Raw genomic sequence first — 24,654 nt, 5'->3', positions numbered from 1 at the left:
GAGGGAGTCGGGTGAATGGTCGCCAGGTAAAGTTCCAACTGGAGCAGGAACCCCTTACACCCGGCAGCCGTCCCATCGTATTCCCTCTGGAGAGCGAGTTTAATCCCGCTGGGGCTGGACGCCGTCGGTGATGGTGGTGGCGCAGGTTGGAGAGCAGCTGAAGGTGGTGTAGGGAGAGCGCTTCTCTCCCAACTCTCCATTCTTGCTAATACTTGGTCCATGGCCGATCCCAGACGATGTAGGATGGTGGTGTTTTGCGCGACACGCTCCTCCATAGATGAGTGGGGCGCGTCCACTCCTGCTGACTCCATTATATTTGGTGCAGGATTCTGTCAAAGCTCACTAGAGTGATGGGGTGAAGTCAGGCGCAGGAGACCAAAGATGCGTTAAGTCCAACAATACCATAACCAGGCTATGAACAAGGAAAAAAGGAACCAGACAAAAAATAATGTCCACCTCAACAGGGTCGGAACACAGTCCAGAAATAAAATAACGTTCTTCCACAAAAATATATCAGGAAAACAAAACAACCCCAAAACCCCACGACAGGTAACAACGAACAATCCCGCACAAAACCTAAACGTAGAAAGCAAGACTAAATACCCCACTAATTACCTAAACTCAAAACAGGTGTGACACAAAACAGACAAAACCAAACGAAAAGAAAAGGGGATCGGTGACAGCTAGTAGGCCGGCGACGACGACCACCGAGCGCCGCCCGAACAGGGAGAGGAGATTTCGTGACAAATTGATTGCATTCGCCTGGCACCTTGTTTGTGTGAACATGCCAATATAAACTGACTGACTGACTGCACCCTTCTGACTTAGCATTGCTCAGAAAATACCATAATTTCACAATTGTAATAAGACACAGATGATACACTTTGGATTTGAATCCATTTCAACTAGATTGTGGTCTAGAAATTACTGCTTCAGGATGTCTTCTTTTAGACATACAGTTGAAGTCGGAAAATTGCATACACCTTAGCCAAATACATTTAAACTCAGTTTTTCACAATTCCTGACGTTTAATCCTAGTAAAAATTCCCTGTCTTAGGTCAGTTAGGATCACAACTTTATTTTAAGAATTTGATATGTCAGAATAATAGTAGGGAGAATGATTTATTTCAGCCTTTATTTCTTTCATCACATTCCCAGTGGGTCAGAAGTTTACATACACTCACTTAGTATTTGGTAGAATTGCCTTTAAATTGTTTAACTTGGGTCAAACGTTTCGGGTAGCCTTCCACAAGCTTCCAAAAATAAGTTGGGTGAATTATGGCCCATTCCTCCTGACAGAACTGGTGTAACTGATTCAGGTTTGTAGACCTACTTGCTCGCACACGCTTTTTCAGTTCTGCTGTCACGTCCTGACCAGCAGATGGAGCTGTTGTTTTAGTTTTGGTGTCAGGACGTGGCAGTTTTGTGTATGGGAATGTTTGTATTGTTGATTGGGACTTGCAATTGAAGGCAGGTGTGTTGAGTTGCCTTTGATTGGAAGTCCTATATAGGTGTGTGTGTTTTTCTTTGGGGTTGTGGGTGGTTGTTTTTGCACTGCGTTGGTGAGCCTGCAAAACTGTTTCGTGTCGTGTTTATCATTTATTGTTTTGTCAAGTGGATGCTTTACTCCTTTTTTGGTAATTAAAATATGAGTATCCACAATCCCGCTGCGCCTTGGTCCATTTCTGAAGACAGCTGTTACAGAACCACCAAAGGACCAAGCAGCAGAAGAGGAGGAAGCCACGGGAGAAAAAAATTGAGGAATGGACCTGGCAGGACGAAAGACAATTCTGGGAGGACAAGTTAAGGGAGCTAAGGGAACCCGAGAGGCAGCCCCAAGATTTTTTTTTGGGGGGGCACACAGGTAGTTTGGCCAGGCCAGGGAAGAGCCGTAAGCCAGCTACCCGTGACTACAGGGAGGTGCGTATGAGGTGGAGGGCGCCATGTTACGCTGAGGTACGCACCATCTCGCCTATACGGACGCACAGCCCAGTCCGCCCGGTACCAGCGCCCCGCAGGTGCCAGGGCAAGGTGAGCATCGTGCCGGAAGTGGTGAAGCCAACCCTGCACTCAAGACCGCCAGTGCGCCCTTTCGGTCCGGTGTTTCCCGCTAGACGCACTAGCATGGAGGTGCGTGTCTCCAGGATTGCACGTCCAGTACCAGCTCCACGCATCAGGAGTCTAGTGCGTCAGCCCAGCCTCGCCAGGCGTAAGTCGCCAGAGCTGCCCGCCAGTCAACAGTCACCAGAGCTGCCCGCCAGTCAACAGTCACCAGAGCTGCCCGCCAGTCAACAGTCGCCAGAGCTGCCCGCCAGTCAACAGTCACCAGAGCTGCCCGCCAGTCAACAGTCACCAGAGCAGCCCGCCAGTCGTAAGTCGCCAGAGCTGCCCGCCAGTCGTACGTCGCCAGAGCTGCCCGCCAGTCAGGAGTCGCCAGAGCCGCCCGCCAGTCAGGAGTCGCCAGAGCCGCCCGCTAGTCAGGAGCCGCCAGAGCCGCCCGCTAGTCAGAAGCCACCAGAGTGGCCCGACTGCCCAGAACCGCCAGAGTGGCCCGACTTCCCGGAACTGCCAGAGTGGCCCGACTGCCCAGTTCTGCCAGAGTGGCCCGACTGCCCGGTTCTGCCAGGGTGGCCCGACTGCCCGGTTCTGCCAGGGTGGCCCGACGGCCCGGTTCTTCCAGGGTGGGCCGACTGCCCGGTTCTGCCAGGGTGGCCAGACTGCCTGGTTCTGCCAGAGTGGCCAGACTGCCCGGTTCTGCCAGAGTGGCAGACTGCCCGGTTCTGCCAGAGTGGCCAGACTGCCCGGTTCTGCCAGAGTGGCCAGACTGCCCGGTTCTGCCAGAGTGGCCCGACTGCCCGGTTCTGCCAGAGTGGCCAGACTGCCCGGTTCTGCCAGAGTGGCCAGACTGCCCGGTTCTGCCAGAGTGGCCCGACTGCCCGGTTCTGCCAGAGGTGCCCGCCTGCCCGGATCTGCCAGAGGTGCCCTGCCTGCCCTCCGGCCCAGCCCGAGTGGCCCTCCTGCCCTCCGGCCCAGCCCGAGTGGCCCTCCTGCCCTCCGGCCCAGCCCGAGTGGCCCTCCTGCCCTCCGGCCCAGCCCGAGTGGCCCTCCTGCCCTCCGGCCCAGCCCGAGTGGCCCTCCTGCCCTCCGGTCCAGCCCGAGTGGCCCTCCTGCCCTCCGGTCCAGCCCGAGTGGCCCTCCTGCCCTCCGGTCCAGCCCGAGTGGCCCTCCTGCCCTCCGGTCCAGCCCGAGTGGCCCTCCTGCCCTCCGGTCCAGCCCGAGTGGCCCTCCTGCCCTCCGGCCCAGCCCGAGTGGCCCTCCTGTCCTCCGGCCCAGCCCGAGTGGCCCGCATGTCTTCCGACCCAGCCCGAGTGGTCCATCTGCCAGGGTCAGCCCGAGTGGCCCGTCTGCCCGGCGCAGCTATCGGCACCACCAAAGTGGGCGATGCCGAAGGTGGAGCGAGGTCCACGTCCTGCACCTGAGCCACCTCCAGGATAGGTGGGTTGGGGAGGGAGGGTGTAGCACAGTGCCGTCGGTGACGGCAGCCACCCTCCCTTCCCTCCCTTATTGTTTAGGGGTTATTGTTTATTAGTTTTTTGTTGGTGTTTTCTGTTGGTAGGTGCATTCCGGGGTCTGCACCTTGAGGGGGGGTACTGTCACGTCCTGACCAGCAGATGGAGCTATTGTTTTAGTTTTGGGGTCAGGACGTGGCAGTTTTGTGTATGGGAATGTTTGTATTGTTGATTGGGACTTCCAATTGAAGGCAGGTGTGTTGAGTTGCCTTTGATTGGAAGTCCTATATAGGTGTGTGTGTGCTTTTCTTTGGGGTTGTGGGTGGTTGTTTTTGCACTGCGTTGGTGAGCCTGCAAAACTGTTTCGTGTCGTGTGTATCATTTATTGTTTAGTCAAGTGGATGCTTTACTCCTTTTTTGGTAATTAAAATATGAGTATCCACAATCCCGCTGCGCCTTGGTCCTCTTCTCTACATGACAACTTCTGTGACATCTGCCCACAAATGTTCTGTAGGATTGAGGTCAGGGCTTTGTGATGGCCACTCCAATACATTGATTTTGTTGTCCTTAAGCCATTTTGTCACAACTTTGGAAGTATGCTTGGGGTCATTGTCTATTTGGAAGACCCATTTGCGACCAAGCTTTTACTTCCTGACTGATGTCTTGAGATGTTGCTTCAATATATCCACATACTTTTCCTCCCTCATGATGCCATCTATTTTGTGAAGTGCACCAGTCCCTCCTGCAGCAAAGCACCCCCACAACATGATGCTGCCACCCCCGTGCTTCACGGTTGGGATGGTGTTCTTCGGCTTGCAAGCCTCTCCTTTTCTCCTCCAAACATAACGATGGTCATTATGGCCAAACAGTTACATTTTTGTTTAATCAGACCAGAGGACATTTCTCCAAAAAGTATGATCTTTGTCCCCATGTGCAGTTGCAAACCGTAGTCAGGCTTTTTTATGGTGGTTTTGGAGCAGTGGCTTCTTCCTTGCTGAGCGGCCTTTCAGGTTATGTCGATATAGGACTCGTTTTACTGTGGATATAGATACTTTTGTACCTGTTTCCTCCAGCATCTTCACAAGGTCATTTTTTTGGGATTGATTTGCACTTTTTGCACCAAAGTACGTTCATCTCTAGGAGACAGAACGCGTCTCCTTCCTGAGCAGTATGATGGCTGCGTAGTCCTATGGTGTTTATACTTGCATACTATTGTTTGTACAGATGAACATGGTACCTTCAGGCATTTGGAAATTGCTCGCAAGGATGAACCAGACTTGTGGAGGTCTACAATTTTTTTTCTGAGGTCTTGGCTGATTTCTTTTGATTTTCCCATGATGTCAAGCAAAGAGGCACTGAGTTTTAAGGTAGGCCTTGAAATACATCCACAGGTACGCCTCCAAGTGAATCAAATGATGTCAATTAGCCTGTCAGAAGCTTCTAAAGCCATGACATCATTTTCTGGACTTTTCCAAGCTGTTTAAAGGCACAGTCAACTTAGTGTATGTAAACTTCTGACCCACTGGAATTGTGATACAGTGAATTATAAATGAAATAATCTGTCTGTAAACAATTGTTGGAAAAATTACTTGTGTCATGCACAAAGTAGATGTCCTAACTGACTTGCCAAAACTATAGTTTCTTAACAACAAATTTGTGGTATTAGTTGAAAAACAAGTTTTAATGACTCCAACCTAAGTGTATGTAAACTTCCGACTTCAACTGTATTTGTTCATGCGAAGGAGGTCTGTTTGTTCCTACGTTGGGGACATTGTGTGTGCGGAAGAACCAGCTACAGAATTCCAATGGACAGAGGTTGAATTCTGGGTGAATCTAGTGACTGTCAGTGGCTCTATGTGCTCTTGCGCTCGGCTCCGCTCTCTGTGACTTGGTTGTATGCAGCCACATACAACCAGGAAATTAGTTATGAGTAATTAAAAGGCAAAGTAAGGTAAGGAGGTATATTTTAGTTTTTACAAACTTTAAACAAGTCTTTGGGCAACATTTATCCATTGTTTTTGAACTGAGGCTAGACCACTCAGGAAAACTCAACACCTCTTGGAAAGCCTTTCTGGCATGTCTTTGGCATTAAAATATGTGTAATTCTCCCTTTGCTCCTTTCATATTTATTTTGATCCTGACAAATTCCCCAGTCCCTCTCTTGGTACATAACAGGTAGAGTTAAATAGCCATTCAGTGTTTAAAAAATATGCTCAGGAAACATGGCAAAGCTCACCTGTCACAGCATGTAAAAGTTATACTGTGTGTGTTGACCGATTGATTGACCTACCTGGGGCTAGTAGAAGCAGGTTTGTTTATGTTTTCAACCAGATGCTATTACGGGAGAGGAATTCCAACTATTTATAGGTGTGTGCACTTTTATATGTTTGTGCAGGCAGACGCCATATATAGAGTGAGATGGGGAGAGTGGAGTTGCACAACAATAGTATATTTTCAATATTTGCGTATCCACACATACAGTACATATCTATCCTCTTCCATCTCCTTCTGCATCCTAGCGTGTCAAAGTATGGGGGAGGATCCCCTGCCCTACATGTGGTAAATCCTCCCTGTATTCCTCCCTTCTCTACTCCTCCCTTCTGCCTCTCCCACCCATGTCCTTCTCCCACCCACCCTCCCTCATTCCGCCCTGTGCAGCATAAAAAGGGAACAGTGGCTGGGCAGTGCACCACATTCTCTCTCCTCTTCATCCCAGGCAGGCAGACTCCCTCTCAGCAGCCATGTCCTTCTCCAGATCTAGCATGTCCTACAGCAGCAGCGGCGGTGGAGGCGGAGGTGGCACCATGTCCATGAGGTCTGGAGGTGGAGGTGGAATGGGTATGGGCTCCTCCCGCTTCTCCTCGATGGGTGGTGGTGGAGGAGGCCGTGTCACTGCCATGAGGGCCGGCAGTGTGTATGGAGGTGCAGGAGGCTCTGGGGTGCGCATCTCTAGCTCCTCGTTCGGTTCCGGTGGCGGAGGTGGTGGTGGCGGTTATGGTTTCGGAATGGGAGGGGGTGGCGGCGGTGGCGGTTTTAGTTTTGGCATGGGAGGGGGTGGTGGTGGTGGTGGCGGTGGTGGAGCCGACCTCCATGTGTCGGTCAATGAGAAGGCCACAATGCAGAACCTGAACGACCGCCTGTCCACCTACTTGGAGAAGGTGCGCATGCTAGAGGCGGCCAACGCCGAGCTGGAGCTGAAGATCCGTCAGTTCATGGAGAGCAAGACGTCCCCCAGCGCTCGCGACTACTCTGGCTTCTATGCTACTATCGCCGACCTGCAGGACAAGGTACGTGACATGTTTCCTAGATGGCAAGAGCACTCAATAACGACATCACAGCATGCCAAAACATGATAATGTCTGCAAAGTGACAATGTTATGCTTTATTAGAGAGTATAGGTACATGGTGAACACATGTCAGTTACTGAGAGTGATATATGACTATAAGAAAATGCAAAATGATATACATTTGTTATAATTGAATAAACCAAGATATTGCACCAAAGATAAATGACAAGACAGTATGCATATTTGCAGCTGAAGCATTGAAAATAAAGCAGACAATTGAAGCCAATCCTTCCTCTCTTTTATGAGCCCCTAGGCGATTGCAAAAGGTGCAATTAGTTTCTTTGTGTAATGCTTTACAATGTTCACCAAAATAACAGGTTCCCTGTAATGCTTCTATTAGCTATAGTGCAGCTGAACCTCAGAACTCAGTGATAACAGTGTGATTTAACAGTTTGTGTGTACTGTATTACTGTGAAATTCCATGCATGCCCCATTCTGACATGTTTTTGCCATCCTCCACCTCTCAGATCCAGGCTGCCACCTGCTTGAACGGAAGCATCTATCTGAACATCGACAACGCAAAGCTCGCTGCAGACGACTTCAGAAACAAGTAAGTACACCCAACACCATCCACAGATACAGTACACTGCTGGTGCATTACATTAACCACATGGAATAACCCCAAATCTGTAAAAACCCTCAAACAGTTTTTTTTATTACATTATGTGTTGAATCTATTAAAAAGGAAACCAAATGACATTACCCTTCACTTCCACCATAACCACACCCACCCAACAGACATATCAGAAGCCTGGTGTAACTTTCTGTTATTTTCCCAAAACTTAATGGAATACTAGAATCTATAACCCCCCTGCTATTCTCACAGAGGAACACATTCCGGCAGTTCTTTGACCTAAGCTCTCTCCATCTCTCAGGTATGAGAACGAGCTGGCCATGCGTCAGTCGGTGGAGGCGGACATCGCCGGGCTGAAGAGGATGCTGGACGAGATGACCATGGCCAGATCTGACCTGGAGATGCAGATCGAGGGGCTGAAGGAGGAGCTCATCTATCTCAAGAAGAACCATGAGGAGGTGGGTGTGGGCTGATGGAACATATCCATACAGTCCCTTAATGTATTACATCTATTGACCATGTCAACCTGCTATGGGTCTTCACTAGAACACCATTGCTGGCTTTCAAGCACATCTGTATCAATCAATGCTGTTCAAATGTATAATGAAGATAGAGGGCAGGTCAAGTTGTTACCATCAGGCAGAGGTTAGTCACTTCTTAATCCTTTAAACTCACCACTATGTGTTTCTACACAGGAGCTTCTGGCCATGAGGACGCAGATGACTGGACAGATCAACGTGGAAGTGGACGCAGCACCACAGGAGGACCTGTCCAGAGTCATGGCTGAGATTCGTGAGCAGTATGAGGCCGGTAGTGCCAAAAACCAGCGTGACCTGGAGGCCTGGTTCCAGACCAAGGTAGAAACTCTAGAACCCCTAAACTATGTTTATGGTGTAGATGTTTCTTTACTTCTAGTTGGTAACGTTGTCACATTCTATCATGAGCTGAAATGTTGGTTTGTTTCTGTGATGATTGACCACTTATTGTGTTTAACAGACAGAGACGTTGAACCAGGAGGTGGCGTCCAGCACAGAGGTTCTCCAGACCTCCAAGTCAGAGATCTCAGAGATCCGTCGCACACTGCAGGGCCTGGAGATTGAACTGCAGTCACAGCTCAGCATGGTGAGATGTAATTACAAACATCTGACCAAAGACCACAGTTTAGGGCACATCATGTACACAACTTTCTGCAACTTTTATCAATAATCAACATTTGACTCTTTCATCATTCTCTACCATTCCTCAAGTATCTCACTTTCACCTAGACTCTAACACTATCCCTCAAGTTGTTGGGACCAGGCCCCACTCCATTACTATAGCTAACCTCTACCTGCCTTCACATTCAATTACTCAAGCTAACTTTTTCAGTATGGCAGTAAATATTCCAAATTCCAAACCTACTCCCACAGTTTTTGACCCATCATCTCTGTCTCTCTCGGCCAATAGAAAGGCTCCCTGGAGAACACGCTGGCGGAGACGGAGGGCCGTTACTCCATGCAGCTGGGACGCCTCCAGAACCAAGTGACCAGTCTGGAGGAGCAGCTAGTATCCCTCCGCAGCGACATGGAACGCCAGGGCCAGGAGTACAAGATGCTGCTGGACATCAAGACACGCCTGGAGATGGAGATCGCTGAGTACAGGAGGCTGCTGGACGGAGAGGCTAGCGGGTAAGGCAGAATTCGATGGGATGTCTCTTTCAACATTTGATTTTAAAAACAATGTTAGTTTGAAGTTGACCTTACTATGAGCCATGGTTACTTTTGACATTAATCTACAGCTACGTGACCTTTAATAGATATTTATTATGATCATAGATCATAGATGCTAACTGTGCTAACTATTGGTTTCCTTCCTAACAGCCTTGTTCACAGCTCCTCGAAATCTGGCCACAGCTCCTCCAGCTCCCACATCAGCTCCTCCAGCTCCGGCCTCAGCTCTGGCCCCACCTCCTCCAGCTCCGGCCCCAGCTCCTCCACCTCCACCACACGCAAGGTGGTGATTGTCACAGAGGAAATGGTGGATGGCAAGGTTGTCTCCTCAAGTGAAACCAAACACACCTCTTAAGGTCCTAGACACACAGCGAGCACTGCAGCAAGCAATGGGTTAACCACATAGAAATATAATTACTAGAATGGTTATAGTAAATGAGAGGCCAGAAAGTGGAATATTACGGTTCCCCAGTCCTTTATTCATGTAACCTAAAATACAACGTTCCAACTTATAAAAAGTATTTGTCAGATAAACAATCCCTTTTTTCGTTATCAGTGTTATCTGTTTAGGCCAGCTCTGGTTTACTCTAGTTTAAGATGTGCATAACGTCCTCCTATACTTTCTAGAATGGCTAAAGCCCCTCAGACACCCATCATGGAACATTGACTTGAATGGGGATTTATGTTCTGGTAATTCTATTTCTATGGTTAACACCTCCAGAAAAACATATTCTACCACATCTGGATGGAACACCAACAACAGACCCCATTGTGAATACAATAAAGATGCTCTGACTTGCTGACACCATCATTCTGTTGTCTGTGTCTTTCAACTTGATGTATCTGATCTGGCATGCTCATATACATCTGACTATCATATAAGTTGTCATCTTTTGCACATGAGGCCAATTCTATTGTCTTGAGAAAGTATATGTGTCAGTATGATCTTGAATATATTTAGGACATTCACTTGTACTGAGTTTAATACTTGCCAATATTTTTAGAAATGCTGATAGTAGAAACTTGAATGCAAGTTGTCAGCAAAATTATATAATTCTATCTCTATTAATCAAACTCAGTTTTTCAAGCATTAGATTCAGAGTTATATACTGTATGGAGAGTGTGTGTGGAGTCAACTCTAGTGCTGGACACAATGTTTTGGTGGAAAGATGTAAAATTGAAATCAAGTCATATGAAATGAGAGCACAAAATGTATCTGCTTTGACATCCATACTCACAGATTCATATAGTCAGTCTATGATAAAGCATTAATATCTCTGAAACAAGTGAGACCACACAGTGGAGTTAGAGGGTTAGTGTTGACACATGACTGTGAGAGATTTGAGAAACTCATACAAGGCTTGAAAAGTAGAGTGCTCTACTCACAGTGGTGCACAGCCATAAATCAAGATGCAGACCACATGTAAGGGAAAGGGAAAGGGGGATACCTAGTCAGTTGCACAATTGAATGCATTCAACTGAAATGTGTCTTCTGCCTTCATCCAATATAATAATTCATGCATTCAGATGAATTGCTTTTATCTAAACTGATTGCATTGCCCTGGCTCCTTCTTTGTGTGAACATGTCAATGCGGACTGACAAACTGACTGCAAATTTCTGATTTAGCATTGCGTGTAAAAGCCATAATATCACTAGATTGTGTTCTAGAGAATATTGCTATAGAATGTCTTCTTCATGACATATTTGTTCAAGAAAAGGGCGTCTGTTTGTTTCTACATTGGATGTCTGGAAGAACCAGTTACGTAATGCCAATGGACAGGGGTTGAGTTACAGGTGAATCTGGTGAGTGACAGTGGCGACAAAGTTGCACTGTGTCGTGGACGAATCAGAATTAGTTGGGTAACATAGATAATTAAGATGTTTTATTAGTATAATATGCTTATTTGAGGTACTTGTCATTAGAAAGTGTCCATTGGACTCTGGTGTCTTTTCCGTTGCACGTCTACCTTAGCTGGGGCTCAGACACTTGGGGCCCAGAGAGGGGAGAGGTCAGATTTGTCGTCATGGGAATGTGTCTTTACTTATTCTTAAACCATGTGAAGGGATGGCGTGATTAATGGGGAACTAATGACTTGTCTCCACAATGTCTGTGAGCAAGTCACTCCCTCCTTTTCTTTATTGTGGGGAGGATTATGGCAGTAAATGGACCCTTGTACGTCCTCTCTTAGATCTCACACTTATCCTGTGATAATATATGGCCTAGAGGCTCACTCTCAGTGTTTTACCGAGGATGGGCCACTATGAGATAGCACTGACAAAGGAGATTTATGATGTATTTTGATAAGAACGCCTAAAAAGCATTCCAGAGGACATGAGCTAATGGTTCTGTTCAATATCGTACTAGGGAGGGACAGTTCTAAGGGGACCAGATACTGGTCTATATAATGAACCCTGTTGACATAGCAGTTACTGTCTGCTGTGTTTTATGGATATCTGTCATATAAAACTTAACCTTTGTGAACTGTTACTAAGATCTGTGGTTTGTCAATGTACGTTGAAGGGGGTGTATCTTTGCTATAAAAGATCTCTGCAGCCATTGTGTAATTACCTCATTCAATGGTTCATTCGAGAGTACATTATTGGGGGTCAAGTACTTTTGCAAAAGTATCTTAAGTATTAAAGATGTAGTTTATCTCGGACTGGTGTGTTTGTAACTCTTCTCATTTGGTAATGCAGAAATTGGCCACCACAACTGCTGTACTCTGCTCCGTGTGACAGCCACAAACAAACAGATAATAAGTTATGAATTATAAAAGGTTGAGGCTAAATGAAGCGGTATACCTTAGTTTACACACAAACAAGCTATTGTATGCTCTACTTATATAAAGAATCAAACAAAAATCAAAGTAAAACATAACATAACACTTCATGCCACTAGCTGAATGTCAGTGTAAAGTACATTCTAGTAGGGGGAATAATAATAAAAGTATTCCTAAACTAAAGGGAGGGAAGGGAGGGTGGCTGCCGTCACCGACGGCTCCCGTGCTACACCCCCCCTCCCCAAACCTCCTACAGTAGAGGTGGCTCAGGCTCAGGCCTAAGTCCCCCACCTGACCAGTCCACCCCTACTGAATACCTCGGCCTGAAGCATGTCACTGTAGACCCTGGACTGTACTCTGGGAGCTCCAGACTGTAGGGCGATTCTGGGAGCTCCAGACTGTAGGGCGACTCTGGGAGCTCCGGACTGTAGGGCGACTCTGGGAGCTCCGGACTGTAGGGCGACTCTGGGAGCTCCGGACTGTCGGCCGTCTCACTCGGTTCCGGACTGTAGGCCGACTCACTCGGTTCCGGACTGTAGGCTGACTCACTCGGTTCCGGACTGTAGGCCGACTCACTCGGTTCCGGACAGTGGGCCGACTCACTCGGTTCCGGACTGTAGGCCGTCTCACCCGGTTCCGGACAGTGGGCCGTCTCACCCGGTTCCGGACAGTGGGCCGTCTCACCCGGTTCCGGACAGTGGGCCGTCTCACTCGGTTCCGGACAGTGGGCCGTCTCTCTCGGTTCCGGACAGTGGGCCGTCTCTCTTGGTTCCGGACAGTGGGCCGTCTCTCTTGGTTCCGGACAGTGGGCCGTCTCTCTTGGTTCCGGACAGTGGGCCGTCTTTCTTGGTTCCGGACAGTGGGCCATCTCTCTTGGTTCCGGACAGTGGGCCATCTCTCTACGGGGCACTGTCGCCGGAAGCTCTGGACGAGGCACTGTTGCCAGACACTCTGGACGAGGCACTGTTGCCGGAAATTCTGGACGAGGCACTGTTGCCGGAAGTTCTGGACGAAGCACTGTTGCCGGACACTCTGGACGAGGTAATGTTGTCGGAAGCTCGGGACTGGGCTGACGCACTGGAAGCCTGATGCGTGGGGCTGGTACTGGAGGTATCAGACTGGAGACACGTACCTCAAGGCTAGTGTGAGGAGCGGGAACAGGACGTACTGGACTGGGCTGACACACTGGAAGCCTGGTGCGTGGGGCTGGTACTGGAGGTATCAGACTGGAGACACGCACCCCAAGGCTAGTGCAAGGAGTGGGAACAGGACGTACTGGACTGGGCTGATGCACTGGAAGCCTGGTGCATGGTGCTGGTACTGGAGGTACCAGATTGGAGACACGCACCTCAGGGCTAGTGCGAGGAGCGGGAACAGGATACACTGGTCCGTGAAGCATTACTGCCGGTCTGGAGCATACAACCCCTAAGGCCTGAGTACTCGCTCGAGCATGGCACTTGAGAGGGGCTGAAATCATTTTCACCGGACTGTTCGTGCACATAGGCGAGATCGTGCGCACTTCCGCATAGTACGGTGCTCCTCTGATCCTCAGTTCCCCATAATAATCACGGATAGTTGGCTCAGGTCTACTGCCTGCCCTTGTCAAACTACCCGTGTGCCTACCCGCTGCCTCTCCTTCTTCCATATCTGTGCATATATAGCCTCATACCGGCACCGCTCTGCCTTGGCTGCCTCTATCTCCTCCGGTGGGCGACGGTATTCCCCAGCCTGGTGCCATGGTCCAGCCCCGTCCAGAATTTCCTCCCATGTCCAAAACTCCCGATAGTCCACCTGCTGCTCCTTTCTCCGCTGCTTGGTCCGTTGGAGGTGGGAGGTTCTGTCACGGTCGTCGTAGTGATTGGACCAAGGCGCAGCGGGTCGAGTGCTCATCTTAACTTTATTAGTGAACACTTAAATAAACAAAACAAGCAACGAACGAACTAACAGTCTTCCAGGCTAAATACAGCAGTGCTAAGAACAACCTCCCACAATACCCATAACAAACATACTCCTAAATATAGGACCTTCAATCAGAGGCAACGGTAACCAGCTGCCTCCAATTGAAGGCCCCAATCCCAATTACCTAAACATAGATCTAAATACCCTAGAACAGACAGAACTAAACCAAAAACCCCGGAATACATAAATGAAATGCCCCTCTACATAAACAGACACTCAAAACCATATAAAACAAATACCCCCTGCCACGTCCTGACCAAACTATAATAACAAATAACCCCTTTACTGGTCAGGACGTGACATTAAGATTAAGATTAAGAACTTTATTGGTCAGTTGCACACAAGGTCCAAACCGAAATGACTTCCTCTTTTTACCCGACCCACACAGACATACAGATTTTTTGGAGAGGTGTGGGGTGCTGCCACACTGGATGCCTGGGGAGCTTTTGTTGTGGGGGGTTAAGTGCCTTGCTCTAGGGCACAACAGCAGGCAATGATGTCTAAGATTTGATACCAGTAACCCTCCGGTTGCCAGCTCACTTCCCGACTGATTTTTCCCGTCGGACCCGGGATTCAATCTTGCAACCCGGTTGCTGGCTCCCCTCTCTAACTGCTACTCTACCTGCCACCCTTTATGGGTGATTGCACAGTAGGCACAAGCTGCAATCCAAACTTAGAGGTGGGTGTACACCATTGCTTTATTTAACCTTTATTCTACCAGGTGAATTGACTGAGAAGAGAACTCATTCTTATTTATAGCAACAACCTGGGAATAGCTGCAGGGGAGAGGTGAGGGGGTGAAAAAGTCCATTAGAAAGCTTGGGATGATTAGATGGTCATCACGGTTGGAGGGCCAGATTTGGGAATTTAGCTAGGACATATTCATGGCCCACTAGATTGTGCGGTCTGTCATCTTTTTGGAGGGGAGAGGACAGGCAGAGGTCACTTTACATAGTTCATGCTTCATACATTTTCTCCTGGGGGGGTTCTGCATGTTCATTCCTGTCAAACATGTACATTCTTTGCTTGTGTCTGATCAACAGAGTAGCAGCAGCGTATATGATGATTGTGTGTGTGAGTGTGTGTGCATGTGTGTAGAGTCAGCATGAATGTGTGTGTTCTGTGTGTGTGAGAAAATGAAGTGTGTGTGTGTGTGTGTGTTTGTGTGTGTCAAATCAAATCAAATTTTATTTGTCACACACACATGGTTAGCAGATGTGTGTGTGTGTGTGTGTGTGTGTGTGTGTGTGTGTGTGTGTGTGTGTGTGTGTGTGTTTGTTGGAGTATCAATGTGAGTGTGTAGAGTCCTGCGAGTGTGCATAAAGTAAGTGCAAAAATAAAGAAATCCATAAAAAGGGTCAGTACAGATAGACCGTTTAGTGATTTGGTTAGCTATTTAGTAATATCTCGTGGACAGATTTTTGTGGACAGATGAAACGGCGAGAATCTGTCAAGGCTCACGTAGAATAATGTGATTACCAGCGGCAGTGGTTCCTGGTTTTCCGTTTTCATCATTGATTATTTGGATGAATCAGAATTGGGGCGAAGGCGGTGCGTAAACTGGTACAGTGATTTTTAAGCCTGTGTGCGGATGATAAGCGGTTTCCACTAGATTCCACAGCCACAAAGTCAAGATAAATACTGGTGAAATTAATTAAAGGGAGGACTTTAGCCGAGAGTTTCCATGTGGCGAAGGAGGAAACTTCGCTTCCTTCCTTTGCACAAAGGTAATCATAATTGTTAAAGGCATTCCCTCCAAAAGTAAAACAGGAAATGGCAAAGTTTTATGAGAAGCTTCTGGGTAACTGAGATGAGCTATTTAGCCATTTTATGGCTGAGGACAGAAGCTGTTCAGGAATCCGTTGGTGTCACGTACTGGTACCACTTGCCGTGAGAACAGTTTATGGCTTGGGTGGCTGGAGTCTTTTCTGGGCCTTCCTTTCACACCACCTGATATAGAAGTCATGGATGGTAGGGAGCTTGGCCCCAGGGATGTACTGGGCTGTCCACCCCACCCTCTATGGCACCATGAAATCGAGGGTGGTGCAGTTGCCATACAAATCAGTGATGCAGCCAGTCATGATGCTCTCAATGGTGCAGCTATATAACCTTTTGAGGACTTGAGGGCCCATGCCAAATCTTTTCAACCTCCTGAGGAGGAAGACGCGCTGTCATGCCTTCTTCACGACTGTATGTGTGGGCTATTTTAAGTCCTTAGTGATTTGGACCCAATCCACTACATCCCCATCGATGTGGATGGGGGAGTCCTCACCCTCCTCTTTAATGTTGTCCACGATCAGCTCCTTGGCCTTACTGATGTTGAGGGAGAGGTTGTTGTCCTGGCACCACACTGTCAGATCACTGACCTTCCTGTAAGCGGCCTCATAGTCACCGGTGATCAGGCCTACCACCGTCGTGTCGTCAGCAAACTTGATGGTGTCAGAGTCGTGCGTGGCCAAGCAGTCGTGGGTGAACAGGGAGAACAACAAGGGACTAAGCACACACCCTTTGTGGCCGCCATGTTGATGGTCAGTGTGGCGGAGGTTATGTTGCCTACCCTCACCACCTTGGGTCAGCCTATCGGGATATTCAGGATCCAGTTGCAGAGGGAGGTGTCATTGAACAGCATTCTCACATAGGTATTCCTCTTCTCTTGGTGGGTGAGAGCAGTGTGGAGTGCAATTGAGTATGCGTCGATCTGTTGGGGCGGTATGCAAATTGGAGTGGGTCTAGGGTGTCTGGAATAATGGAGTTGATGTGTGCCATAACCAGCCTTTCAAAACACTTCATGATTACAGATGTGAGTCCTACAGGGCGGTAGTCATTGTGGCAGGTAGTCTTAGAGTTCTTGGTAACAGGAATGATGGGGGTCAGCTTGAGACGTGGGGATTAGAGACTGAGACAAGGAGAGGTTGTTAATGGCTGTTCTGCACACGCACTGAGAACGTGCCCTGGAATACTGACTGTTAACCTGATTAGCGAGATCCCCCAGGGCTCTGAATCGGTGGGTGCGCTCATGCACGGCTCGGTATTGTTTTTGTTGAAGCGTGCATTAAATGCATTGAGTTCTTCTAGTAGAGAGACATCATTGGGAAGATCATGGCTGGGCCTTCCTTTGTAATCCGTAATGGACTATAGCCCTTGCCACATGCGGCGGGTGTCAGAGTCTGTGTAATAGGATTCCAGCGTGTTCCTATATTGTCCTTTTGCTTGTTTGATGGCTGTCTGGAGATCGTAGCAGGACTTCTTGTACTTGTTTGTGTCCTTAGCCATAGCCTTGGAGTTGGCTGCGATATTCCTGTGTGCGCTAAACCTGTCCTTTAGCTTAGCACCAAACTCTGTGTTAAATCAGGGCTTTTGATTGGGGATGTATTTCCTAATAAAGCCGTTGATGGAGGTGGTTAGCTTGTCGATGATATCGGCTGAGTAACGTAAAATATTCCAGTCAGCGCTAGCACAGCAGTCTTGTAGCTTAGTCTCCGATTCGGGGGACCATTCCTCTATGGAGCGGGTATTTCCTGTTTGAACTTGTAGACAGGAAGTAGGAGAATAGAGTCATGATCTGATTTGCCGAAGTGGGGACGAGGAAGGGCCTTGTATGCTTGCTTGTGGATAGAGTAACAGTGGTCTAGGACTTTATCGCCCCTACTGGAGAAGGAGACGTGTTGATGGGAAAAAAAATCCCATATACAGGTTTCTGTGATTATATTAATTATCAATACCAATCATTAAAAACAACATATAGACAGAACATTTTATTTTTGAGGTTGCAAAGGCTAATGGTGAAGACATGGAAGTGTATAAAAGAAAAGGGCTATTATGGACCACATGAACCCCTTCCACCTCCCACAATACTCGATCCCACGCCAGTACCAAGATGCAGAGTGCAGGTATGGTCATGAGAGTACATTGCACACTGCCATGTCATAGCACATGTTATTCTATACAGTTGAGAGATGCATATATGCATGACACAAACCAGGAGAGTTTAGGAGATGTTATAGAGATAGAAATGTTTGACTAATGCAAATTTTTACTTTTGTGACCAGAGGCAAATACACTATTTGAATTTACTCCTCTTGGTTTGAGAGAAATGTGGGTACGAAAGAAAGTGGGGAATGGAGGGATAAGAGTGGGATATGGCTGTGCAATTTACTCTAGACTACATTTTATCATAATTATTATCATGAAATAGCATACCCAACAATAGATGTCATGCTAAACGAAGTAGTATTGCAGGAACTTAGCTTTAAAACAGAAATGCCAGGGCCACATTTCTGGTTCTAGTCCGCCCTTGCTTGCACCATGTACTTTTAACGCAAACTGCAATTCAGCTCAATTGGTTGTGCTATTAGATGAAGCACAGTGATAGCACATTGAGTTGTACAAACACACAACAATTCTGTCATTGTTTTGCCATTTGAACGTTGTGCTAAACGGTTGAAAGTGCAGATATAACACATTTAGGTGACAACTAAACGAAAAATCAGACAACGTTGTTCCATTGTTTTTGGATGGTTTAAAGCATAGTGATAACACATTGGGAATTCAACAAACTTTTGTCTGTCTTTTTGAATGGGTGAATATAGGTTATAATCTCATTGATCAACATCTCAACCAAATATCACCCAATTGTCCATGTTGAAATTGTAACGTCTGCTTCCAACTCACACTCTCAAACACATAGATCCCCTGCACGCAGCTCACTCTCCAGATCCCAATCACCCTAATTCTGATAACCTATTCACACACCTGTATGTCATTATCACACACTGTTTAGTTCAGTTCTTTGCACCTAATTGTTGTGAAGTATTGTTTGTTTTTGGACACACTTCTATTCGGAGCGCTGGTTTTCGCGTGATTTAATCCTCCTATGTATGATAGTTTTTGCCTGCCTCACTAACGACGCCTTTTGCCTGTACTTTAGCCTATCGGATTTCCTGTTATCTACCTATTTCCTGATCTCCCGGACTACGTTACTAGCCTTTTCCCTGCCTGTACTGTTGCCTTTTTGGACCTCTGTGTATGACCTGCTGCCTGCCCCTGGACCCAGCTACCTGCCTCCTCCTATGGTCCTTTACATTAAACACCTGCTGTGCCCTGCGCTTGAAACCAGCTCTCTGTCTCCCTCGTGTTCATTACAGAAATGACATGGTGAGCCCAGTGAGATGTCACTGCAACTTACGTGTTAATAATATGTCAGCTATGGTGACAATTTACCTACAAAGGTTAAATGTAACTTTTCTGTTACATATTCTAGTTAGACCGTGTTGACTTAAAGGCAATAGCTGTATATAGTGCAACATCTCCACCAATGTCACAATAATCCATTCTACTGCAAATCATTAACATGAGAACATAACTTCTGCAATGCTCATTGGCTTTAACCAAATGCAAATCAACTTTCACACATACAGAACATAGAACTCAAATGGCAACATCTGGAGCATGCTCTGGTTATATGGAAATATGCAAACAAGCAATAGCTTGTTCTTGCAAGCTGCAGATGCCAAATTCCTTGCCAAGGTGTTAAGGCAAAAGAACAGTACGTTCTATCATTAATCCCATCTGTGGTTATTTTCATGGGGTACGATGCCTGGAGTAATGGCTCATCCCATGGTGCTATAAAGTTGGAAAGGGAAGGAAAACTACTTTTGTTGGACCTGCAGACAACTACAGTGGATGGAAAATGCATAAAGTTGAGTGAAACTTTATATAATGGTACGTGAGTCTATGCATAAAATCACAAACACTATGAAGCAACAATGGACTGTTAAGTTTAAGGAAAAGGACAGGCGGTCATGACTGGTTGCATCACCGCCTGGTATGGCAACTGCTCAGCATCTGACCTTAAGGCGCTACAGAGGGTAGTGCGTACAGCCCAGTACATCACTGGGGCCAAGCTTCCTGACATCCAGGACCTACAGTATATACCAGGCGGTGTCAGAGGAAGGCCCCAAAATTGTCAAAGACTCCAGAAACTGAAGTCATAGACTGTTCTCTCGGCAAGCGACACCAGAGCGCCAAGTCTTGGACCAAAACATTTACATTTATGTCATTTAGCAGACGCCCTTATCCAGAGCAACTTACAGTAGTGAATGCATACATTTCATACATTATTTTTCTGTGCTGGCCCCCTGTGGGAATCGAACCCACAACCCTGGTGTTGCAAACACCATGCTCTACCAACTGAGCTACAGGGAAGGCTCCTTAACAGCTTCTACCCCATGCCATAAGACTGCTGAACAATTAATCACATGGCAACCCGGACTATTTACATTGACCCCCATCCCCCACTGCCTCCTACACCTTTGTTTTTATACTGCTGCTACTTGCTGTTTATTATATTTACATTTACATTTACGTCATTTAGCAGACGCTCTTATCCAGAGCGACTTACAAATTGGTGCATTCACCTTTACAAATTACCTTGACTAACCTGTGGTGGTGCGGTTAAGGTTTCGGCATGGGAAGGGGTGGCAGCGGTGGTGGCGGTTACGGTTTCGTCATGGGAGGGGGTGGTGGTGGCTTTCAAGCACATCTGTGTTAAGCAATGGTGTTCAAATTCATAATGAAGACAGAGGGCAGGTCAAGTTGTTACCATACTTATTATGATCATAGATACTAACTATGCTAACCATGAGTTTCCCTTCGTCACAGCCTCAGCTCCTCGAAATCCGGCCACGGCTCCTCCAGCTCGCACGTCAGCTCCTCTAGCTCCGGCCTCAGCTCTGCTGTCAGTTCCTCCAGCTCCGTCCCCAGCTCCTCCACCTCCACCACACGCAAGGTGGTGATCGTCACAGAGGAATTAGTGGATGGCAAGGTTGTCTCCACAAGTGAAACCAAACATACCTCTTAAGGTCCTAGACACACAGCGAGCACTGCAGCAAGCAATGGGTTAACCCCATAGAAATATAATCACTAGAATGGGTATAGGAAATGAAAGGCCAGCACATGGAATATTACTGCTCCACAGTGCTTTGTTCATGCAAACTAAAATACAACGTTACCACTTAAACAAAGTCTTCTTCAGATGAATAATCCCTATTTTCGCTATCTGTCTTATTTGTTAAGGGCAGCTCTGGTTAACTCTAGTTTAAGATGTGAATTCCATCCTCCTATTCTTTCTAGAATGGCTAAAGCCCCTCAGATACCCTTCATGGAACATTGACTTGAATGGGGATTTATTTTCTGGTAATTCTATTTCTATGGTTAACACCTCCAGAACAACATATTCTACTACATCTGGATGGGACACCAACAACAGACCCCATAGTGAATACAATAAAGATGCTCTGACTTGCTGACACCATCATTCTGTTTTCTGTGTCTTTCAACTTGATGTATCTGATCTGGCATGCTCCTATACATCTGACTATCATATAAGTTGTCATTATTTGCACATGAGGCCAAGTTGTCAGCAAAATTATATAATTCTATCTCTATTAAGAAACATTCAGAGGTTTAGATTCAGAGTTTTATTCTGTATAGAGAGTGTTTGTGGAGTCAACTGTAGAGCTGGAAACCATGTTTTGGTGGAAAGATTTAGATTTGAAAACAATTCATTTGAAATTAGATGACAGAATGTATATGCTATGACATCCATTCTCAAGATTCATATTGTTAGTCTATGATAAAGAATGAATATCTCTATAACAAGTAAAACCACACAGTCCATTCTCATTCAACCACATAATCTTTATTGATGGTTCTGTTGACAAATTATTACTTGATCTCATCCACATCCACATTGAGTTTCTGGGTGGTCTCCATCAGAACTACCATGTAGGTCTATGGAAGTAGGTCAGGAGCAAGAGTGTCCTAGGTTTTGCATTGAAAATCGATGTAGCCAGAGGAGGACGGAAAATTGCTGTCCTCTGGATACACGAGGGTGCTACCATAGAGGGTCCTGTTGAGACTTCTGTAGACCTTCATTGTGAAAGTGTGTTTTAGGAAATCAGGTATTTGGTGACGTGAGTATATTTAGTAGAGTTTTATCAAAAAAGCATCACTTTTTAATTTGTAAATATTTAGTATTTTTCAGAAATCACTGAGTAGGGTGGTCCTCATATTCCTCCTCTGAAGAGCCTCCACTGTTACACAACATCAGTAGGCATTGGAGGATGGTGCAGTCAGTTTTGCCAGATATGACTGTGGGAGAATTGGGAAACTTGTAAAAAGCTTGAAAAGTAGAGTGCTCTACTCACAGTGGTGCACAGCCATAAATCAAGATGCAGACCACTTAAACACTATATTTTTTTATTTTGAAATGTAACCTTTATTTAAGTAGGCAAGTCAGTTAAGAACAAATTCTTATTCTTATTGACGGCCTTCCGGGGAACAGTGGGTTAACTGCCTTGTTCAGGGGAAGAACGACAGATTTTACCTTATCAGCTCAGGGATTCAATTCAGCATCCTTTACGGTTACTGGCCCAATGCTCTAACCACTAGGCTACCTGCCACCCCACAACACATGGCCAAAAGTATGTAGACACCTGCTCGTCGAAAGCTAATTCCAAAATCATGGTTATTAATATGGAGTTGGTCCTCCCTTTGCTACTATAACAGCATCCACTCTTCTTAGAAGGCTTCCCACTAGATGTTGGAACATTGCTGCGGGTACTTGATTCCATTCAGCCACAAGAGCATTAGTGTGGTCGGGCACTGATGTTGGGCGATTAGGCTTGGTTCGCAGTCAGCTTTCCAATTCATCCCAAAGGTGTTCGATGGGATCCCAAAGGTCTTCGATAGAATGTCATTGTATGCTGTAGCGTTAAGATTTCCCTTCACTGGAACTAAGGGGCCTATCCTGAACCATGAAAACCAGCCCCAGACCATTATTCCTCCTCCACCAAACATTACAATTGGCACTATGCATTGGGGCCAGTAGCGTTTCTCCTGTCATCTTCCAAACCCAGATTGATCCGTCGGAATGCCAGATGGTGAAGCGTGATTCATCACTGCAGAGAACACGTTTCCACTGTTCCAGAGTCCAATGGAGGTGAGCTTTACACCACTCCAGCCGAAGCTTGGCATTGCACATGGTGATATTATTTTATTACGTTTGCAATCGCAACAAATAATCTGCTCAGACCCCAACCAAGGAGCATCAAAAGTCGTGCTATAAATTCTCAGACAACCCAAAGATTCCTTGATGCTCTTCCAGACTCCCTCTGCCTACCCAAGGACGTCAGAGGACAAAAATCAGTTAACCACCTAACTGAGGAACTCAATTTAACCTTGCGCAATACCCTAGATGCAGTTGCACCCCTAAAAACTAAAACATTTGTCATAAGAAACTAGCTCCCTGGTGTACAGAACATACCCGAGCTCTGAAGCAAGCTTCCAGAAAATTGGAACGGAAATGGCGCCACACCAAACTGGAAGTCTTCCGACTAGCTTGGAAAGACAGTACCGTGCAATATCGAAGAGCCCTCACTGCTGCTCGATCATTATATTTTTCCAACCTAATTGAAGAAAATAAGAACAATCCAAAATTCCTTTTTGATACTGACGCAAAGCTAACTAAAAAGCAGCATTCCCCAAGAAAGGATGGCTTTCACTTCAGCAGTAATAAATTTATGAACTTCTTTGAGGAAAAGATCATGATCATTAGAAAGCAAATTATGGACTCCTCTTTAAATCTGGGTATTCCTCCAAATCTCAGTTGTCCTGAGTCTGCACAACTCTGCCAGGACCTAGGATCAAGTGAGACACTAAAGTGTTTTAGTACTATATCTCTTGCCACAATGATGAAAATAATCATGGCCTCTAAACCTTCAACCTGCAAACTGGACCCTATTCCAATTAAACTACTGAAAGAGCTGCTTCCTGTGCTTGGCCCTCCGATGTTGAACATAACAAACGGCTCTCTATCCACCGGATGTGTACCAAACTCACTAAAAGTGGCAGTAATAATGCCTCTCTTGAAAAAGCCAAACCTTGACCCAGAAAATATAAAAGACTATCGGCCTATATCGAATCTCCCATTCCTCTCAAAATGTTTTGAAAAAGCTGTTGCGCGGCAACTCACTACCTTCCTGAAGACAAACAATGTATACGAAATGCTTCAGTCTGGTTTTAGACCCAATCATAGCACTGAGACTACACCTGTGAAGGTGGTAAATTACCTTTTAATAGCGTCAGACCGAGGCTCTGCATCTGTCCTCGTGCTCCTAGACCTTATTGCTGCTTTTTATACCATCGATCAACACATTCTGTTGGAGAGATTGGAAACCCAAATTGGTCTACATGGACAAGTTCAGGCCAGGTTTAGATCTTATCAATCGGAAAGATATCAGTTTGTCTCTGTGAATGGTTTGTCCTCTGACAAATCAACTGTAAAATTCGGTGTTCCTCAAGGTTCCGTTTTAGGACCACTATTGTTTTCACTTTATATTTTACCTCTTGGGGATGTCATTCAGAAACATAATGTTACCTTTCACTGCTATGCGGATGACACACAGCTGTACATTTCAATGAAACATGGTGAAGCCCCAAAATTGCCCTCGCTGGAAGCCTGTGTTTCAGACATAAGGAAGTGGATGGCTGCAAACTTTCTACTTTTAAACTCGGACAAAACAGAGATGCTTGTTCTAAGTCCCAAGAAACAAAGAGATCTTCTGTTGAATCTGACAATTAATCTTGATGGTTGTACAGTCGTCTCAAATAAAACTGTGAAGGACCTCGGCGTTACTCTGGACCCTGATCTCTGTTTTGACGAACATATCAAGACTGTTTCAAGGACAGCTTTTTTCCATCTACGTAACATTGCA

General features: G+C 46.4%; 1 protein-coding gene across 5 annotated transcripts in view; it reads left to right on the top strand.

Moving 5' to 3' along the window:
- Positions 1-20,806, top strand: part of LOC115208684 (keratin, type I cytoskeletal 13) — a 32,569-nt gene extending 11,763 nt beyond the window's left edge. The window contains exons 2-8 of one of the 5 annotated variants that reach the window (XM_029776943.1): positions 6,393-6,796; positions 7,324-7,406; positions 7,732-7,888; positions 8,126-8,287; positions 8,427-8,552; positions 8,877-9,097; positions 20,540-20,806. In XM_029776943.1, the coding sequence (XP_029632803.1) occupies positions 6,393-6,796; positions 7,324-7,406; positions 7,732-7,888; positions 8,126-8,287; positions 8,427-8,552; positions 8,877-9,097; positions 20,540-20,738 (1,352 nt within the window). In that variant the 3' untranslated portion in view covers positions 20,739-20,806. Of the gene's footprint in view, positions 1-6,171; positions 6,797-7,323; positions 7,407-7,731; positions 7,889-8,125; positions 8,288-8,426; positions 8,553-8,876; positions 9,098-9,289; positions 9,951-20,539 lie in introns of those variants that run through there. The other 4 variants (XM_029776941.1, XM_029776939.1, XM_029776940.1 and 1 more) reach the window with 4 other exon arrangements.
- Positions 20,807-24,654: the final 3,848 nt, after the last annotated feature.

Source organism: Salmo trutta, chromosome 14 (genome assembly GCF_901001165.1).
Source record: "Salmo trutta chromosome 14, fSalTru1.1, whole genome shotgun sequence".
Lineage (NCBI taxonomy): Eukaryota > Metazoa > Chordata > Actinopteri > Salmoniformes > Salmonidae > Salmo > Salmo trutta.
The sequence above is the reverse complement of the archived record's forward strand: the minus strand, read 5'-3'. Positions and strand labels throughout refer to the sequence as shown.